Genomic DNA, 6203 nt, shown 5'->3' on the forward strand with positions numbered 1-6203 from the left:
GGAAGCCTGATTTTGTGTTTTCTTTTAGTATACCCCAAATGAGCTTTATTCTGTTGCGGTGCTCTCAGTCCTGAAACAGAAAATGTCTCTATATACTCAGAACAATCCCCTGGGGGCTCTCCATTTAATCTTTTACCATTCATTGTCTGTGAAGCACCTCCACATTTCATACATAATGACATCACATTTTTAAGTTTTACCACTCTAGTTTTTTGATTTGGGAGAGAGTTGTTCATGTTTACAAGTATTTTTGGACTTTGTTAACCCATAGGAATGACATGTATGAATTTTGTAAATGACCGTGGTATATTGTTTATTCAAGGTTTCCCACTAGAAGCACATGAATGTACCACTTGTCCTCCTGCACATTAAAATACAGTACAAACATAAAATAAAAGTACAGACTACTTAAGATATAAAACAATGTGAATGCTAGACTAATACCTAAATAAAGAGGAGAAAAAAGAAATATATAATAGTAGTCTAAGCAGTACAATTATACATAGCAACAAAAAAGAAAAACATCCATACATAAAGTCATAATAAGGCAATAATATGTTGAGCATACTAAACAGATACATCCATGAAAGAAAATAGATACGTTCTACTGTGAATCTAATGAGTACAAACTAGAATTTTATGGAATTAAAATGTGCAGTACATTTTATTTTAGCAACCTATATATATTGTCCGTCAGCAGGAATTTGACTGTTACCACAAGGTGGCGCTGTTGTCCACTAATGTCTACACAGACTCACCAGTTGTTACGACTAGCAGCTAATAACAGGCTTTTTGTCTTGAAGTTCATTTAATGCTCGCAAGAGGGCACTAACTACAACCATGTTAAGAGAAGGGACATGAGGTCTTATTTATGTTTATAGACGGGCGGATTAAAATAATGATAATAATGAAGAATTGAGTAAATATCTAATCAAGGACATGGACTTCACTGGATTTAATGGTAATAAAATTTCGACTACAGCCTTATTATGGAGCCTGGTGTTCATTTTCTGCACAGCTCCACCAGATTATGTAACAGTGATGTTTATGTGCCATGTAGATGATTATATGTGATTAGAAATTCAGAGCTATAAATTCTTTTCAAAATAACAGAAATCATCAAAGAATTGTATTTGTTAAATAATTCTGTTCATTTACTAACGGACACTTCTCTAACAGCGCCAGCAGTGTGCGTCTCTAAAAAGAAAAGAAAAAAGTGTATATATTAATAGTAAATTTAGACCATACGAGTGTACTGTGGGAATCTCTACCCGAGAGCAACTCTCTCTCTCTCTCTCTCTGAGTGTTGGCGTGGTTCCCGGCCCATCTGCGGCCTGGCCCGTGGATTACTGTTTGTTAATGTTTCAATCAGCTGTGTGTTGAGGAATGTGGAGCTATTTAACCTGAACTTCCCCAGGTGTGCCGAGGCGCCGCTCAGTCTGGGCCCCGCCGCCCTCCCCTGCCCTTGGCACAAAGCTATCACACAAACACAATCACACACTGGCCACGCCGGGGCTGCAGCTGTGCGCATCGCACCGCAGGGAAATGGGAAAAACATTGCACCAGGGAGACAGAATAAATCTTATAACGAATCGCCTCGCCAAAGCCATTTTAACCCCTGCAGTGCCGGGGGGAGACTAAAAAACTGCTGATTTACACGAGAACTTATTGAAACACCATATTTGAATGGATGTTTTATGGAGTTAAACAAACTTTTATTTCATTTTTTCTCGTCAGATAATCCAATTTAACACGTTTTTTATCTTTGACAGCGAATCTGTTAAGAGCTGCAAAGCCTTTCGAATAAAAATTTGTCATGACATTGATGATTTTATTAAAACTTAATTTCAAACAGCTTCAATTTGTCAGGATCTTTAAGACTTGGCGATTTAACATGAGACTTCCTCTTGTAATGTGATATGGTAATGACCCATAGAAAGGCAAATTACCAGTTTAACTGGCTTTGAGCCATTATCTTGACCACCAGTTTTAGTTTTATGTTACCTGAATGACTTTAACAGCTTTTTCTAGGTGTAACACTTCTTATTGACAACCACTTCACACTCCCCAAGTACCCAAAATACCAAGATAAGCAAGTCAGATGAGTATTAGTTTCTCTGCTATTAATCACCATGATAATGAGGCTATAACAGCCCATAATAATCATCTCAGTGTCATGTTTCACAACTGTGGTTTTTGTTGGGAAATCAACACTGAAACTCCTCCAGGTGTATCTTGTGACACAGCACCTTATGTCTTTCTCTCTTTCTCTCTCTCTCACACACACACACACACACACAATAACACAGGAGAAATGCATGTTCAAAAATAATTGTCTTGTTTTAATAAAAACACCAATAAGGTACATTGTAAGAAAACAATATCTTCACATAATGTGGCATTGTAATATACAATACAGGTTGTCGCTCAGGAATCTGAGAAATTTACTTTTTTCTTTGACAAAATGTTGAATATCTCTATATGGTTTACACAAGATACAAAGAGCGTAACAGAAACTTTCTTAAGAAACTCTACAAGCAACAAGCGATGCTGGTTGCACTGAACATGTCTTGGTCCTCCGGCTAACCCAGTCTATATCTGGACACCACCGGTCTTCTTCTTTCAGGGCCCTCTGATCAATCGAGAGTCTTGAGTGACAGAGATCCTCTCCGTCGGACGATGTCCACAATACGTTATTTAATCTAGCATTGGGAGTTTTTAACGTCCCTGCACAGTTCAAGGTTTTTTATAGATGTGGTCACATCAGATAGCCTTGTTGGTTGTTCGCGGTGCTCGCTGTGGGGTGATGGTGCGATGCTCCACGAGCTCTTAACGGCACATAATCCTGTCATCTGAGCATCCATTCTGTGGGGAGAGAGAAGAAAAAACTGATTAGGACATCTGCGTTGCGTGGATTTAAAGCAGTCACAGGGAAACCGGTGCGTAAAGGGAACTTTTACGCATGGAGTTGGCAACTTTAAGCACGCGTGTTTACGTATGACTGCATGCAATAGAGTAGTGCACACAGCTCCGTATGACACCGAGCCACTCTGAGATTTAATATGCGGCAAAATTTAAGAGATATTTACCTCCACTGCGATGCTGGCGATCTCTGCGTTCAGCGTGGTCAGCGGTGTGCGGGTGACGCTGCCGGCTGAGTGCTGGCGGCTCTTCTCCGGCTCGTCCAGCTCGACCTGCAGGTCCCAGATGTAGTCGATGACATGCTGCAGGATCTCCACTTTGCTGGCTTTCTTGTTGGTGGGCAGAGTGGGCACGAGCTCCTTCAGCTTGCTGTAGCAGCTGTTCATGTCGTGAAGGAAGGCGGTCATCTTCTCGTCCAGCAGCGGGATCTTGCACTTGGCGATGGTCAAGCTCTGCTCGGACAGGCAGCGCACCATGTCCTCACCGCCGACTTTGCTCTTGAGGGCGCAGGTAGATCCGACAACCTTCATCTTGATTAGCGTAGGAGGTTTAGTTTCCACAGAGAGAAATAGTAGTTTAAAAAGCTTGTCCTCCTGTTGGAGATCTTGGGAAGGTTATGTTGACAGTTTGCAACATCCACATGGGCAAACCTCATCGGATATATAGCGGAGCAGAGCCGGGGGGCGTGCCACAGTCGCCCAGTTTGAAGACAGCCAGCCAATGAGACGGCTGCGTTTGTATTAATGGGTCGGTCCACAGCAGCACTCTCAGCCAATGAGCGCTCGCGCCTGGTTATCGGGATTTACAATCTGTTTGAGGGATGGCGTTACAAATGGAAACAAATGTGTGTCTTTTATGGGTAATATGTGGGAATCCAGCTGTCCATGGCTTGGGGACTCTGCAGGTGTAGATTGCCTGGGGACAGTCAAGGGGTGGTGAATGCATGGGTATGCGCTGTGAGAATGTGTGTGGGATAGGACAAGATGAATAGGATGAATGGCTAATGATAATTAGGCTACCACAGTGCCCTAGATTTGCCGCTCACAATTGCTGATGGCACTGCAGATGTGGGTGACAATGGTACAGTAAAGTAAGACAATTGATGAGACAGAAACAATTCTGGGAAAAGATTCACTTCTCTGTCCACTTTAATTGGTTTAAGATGAAGAAGTTTGTTTAGAAGAAACTGTAAGAGAATGCCACTAAACAGAGTGGCAGTTTATTTAATGTATCAGATCATTAGTTTAACCCTTTAACACCTGGATTGACATCACTTTTCTTGTGCTGCATTAAAACACCTTTCGCAATTACTTTAATCTGAAACCTGAAAAAAATGATTTGATTTCTTTTTAAAAATATGGGGAAACATAAGTAACATAAGTAAGTCACGCAAATTGAGTGGAGAGGAAACAAGCGAAAGTTAGCTGGGGGGGGGTCATTAGATACTATCAATAAACAATATACAATACTCTGCATATGTATACCAAAAAAGTCAGACAAATGTCAAGCTCTTACAGTCAGTTTTGAGCTTTGGGCATGTCTTGAATACAGCCTGGTGTAGGTCTAAATACACCACAGTATTAGTATTGTAAATGTCATATTGTGTGCTCCAGAGAGTTCAAGACATGCTAAGTGGAAGGGGAGGTCACACTCAATACCTGCAACTTTAACCTGTTGAAGTTAGTTTAATCTAAAATATATGCGTTTATAATACTGTATACATTTTCCCGGTATGTTGGTGTTGTATTTTACAACAGAGGAATAAGATGACTATAAGAGGACAGATTGTTGAGTGTTTTGAAAACTAGTCTGCGCAGTCATTCCCACACCACTTCTCCGTGCCTTTTTACACTCAAAGCTGTCTTTATGCTCACAAACTGCAGTTTTCTCGCAGCACAGACTCTCTTTTTGCCCTGTGTGAGCAGAAGCAGAAGCAGCAGCAGCTTCACGGATTCCTTCACATGTTTCTGCAGTGTGTGCTCAGCCTTGTGTGCACACTCAGATCGCATCGCTCTGCTCTGAATCTTCCCCCCAGATTGTCCAAACAAGCCCGAGCAGACTGGCAGGCGCCAGCGCGGTGACGTCACCCATTCATCCGAGCCTTGACGCCTGTCAGCCTGGCGCCGCTCGGGCGGTCTCCATGGAGACGTCAAACAAGAGAGCTCGCACTCCGCACTCCTCCATTCACCTGCGTGGCGCGCGGAGCCCTGAGAACAAACCGGCTCCGGAGCTTTTTTGTCGTTCATTTATCACCTTAAAGCAGCGGGGTGAGATTACCGCCCAGCGCACCTGCAGAGCCCGGGCTGTCAGAGGGGAGGAGAGAGAGGCTTTATTTTAACACAAAATAACTGTTGCATTCCTCCGCACAGCCCACTCTCACCACTGCATGTCCCTGTGGTAACTTTCAAACTTTTGTTAGTTCATTGATATTTTGTACTTTATGGGCAAGAATTCACTTTCCCCTCTTTTTTGTCAATCATAACAGCTACTCATGCCAATAATAACTATTTTTGGTTATGTCAAAGATATTATAATGAAAGATAATTACATATTTTTAATGAATAGTTGAAACAAATAAACACATTTCCCAGATCTGTTTTTAACTTAACTTTTGCCCACTTTTCACTTCATTTACCTTTCTCTAAACACTTCTATACATTATTATGTCAAACAGAGTCGAATGAATCAAACTACTTTTTGTTATAAATTAGAGATTACTAATGTTTTTTAAGGAATAATAATTCTAAATTCATCCTTCCCCCCAAAAAAATTTTTATTTTAAATGTTTTACCCCATTTACTGACTCATTACTTAATTTGCATTGTCTGCTATAAAATTTTAGCATATACTATAGTAGTACAGTATGGTATGATAGGTATAGCATAGTATAAGTAGGCCTAGTAACATCTCAAAAATGATGACAAAAAATTCTAAAGCTTACCCAAGTAAAGTACTTATTAATATATATTAATATATCCAATTAATATTATCTACCTTTGCGGTTTGAGAGAAGTTGAAGAAGTTTATCCATCTTTGTATCTATAATAAGGAATCCCACAGCACTTTAACACATGTAAAGTGCACACTTTTCAACATGTTAGACATTTTAAAGTGCTTGCAGAATGTCACATTTCAAACTATGGCAATGCATCACAATTTATAGGGGGATCCTAAAATTTGATATGGGAAATCAGAATGAGTACTAAAGTAACTATTAACTAGTAACGATAGCTGTTAAAAACAGTAAAAGGTGTGGAATTTGCTCTCTAAAATGTAAGCAT

General features: G+C 40.6%; 1 protein-coding gene across 1 annotated transcript; it reads right to left on the reverse strand.

Annotated features, from left to right (window-relative positions):
• Positions 1–2321: 2321 nt before the first annotated feature.
• On the reverse strand, positions 2322–3558 carry id1 (inhibitor of DNA binding 1, HLH protein). The gene is made up of 2 exons (XM_042496544.1): positions 3090–3558; positions 2322–2865 (listed from the first exon to the last, which is right to left on the reverse strand). Exons 1-2 carry the CDS (start codon positions 3450–3452, stop codon positions 2830–2832), a joined length of 399 nt encoding a protein of 132 aa, XP_042352478.1. The 5' UTR covers positions 3453–3558; the 3' UTR covers positions 2322–2829.
• Positions 3559–6203: the final 2645 nt, after the last annotated feature.

This window comes from Plectropomus leopardus, chromosome 2 (assembly GCF_008729295.1).
Source record: "Plectropomus leopardus isolate mb chromosome 2, YSFRI_Pleo_2.0, whole genome shotgun sequence".
Classification (NCBI taxonomy): domain Eukaryota; kingdom Metazoa; phylum Chordata; class Actinopteri; order Perciformes; family Serranidae; genus Plectropomus; species Plectropomus leopardus.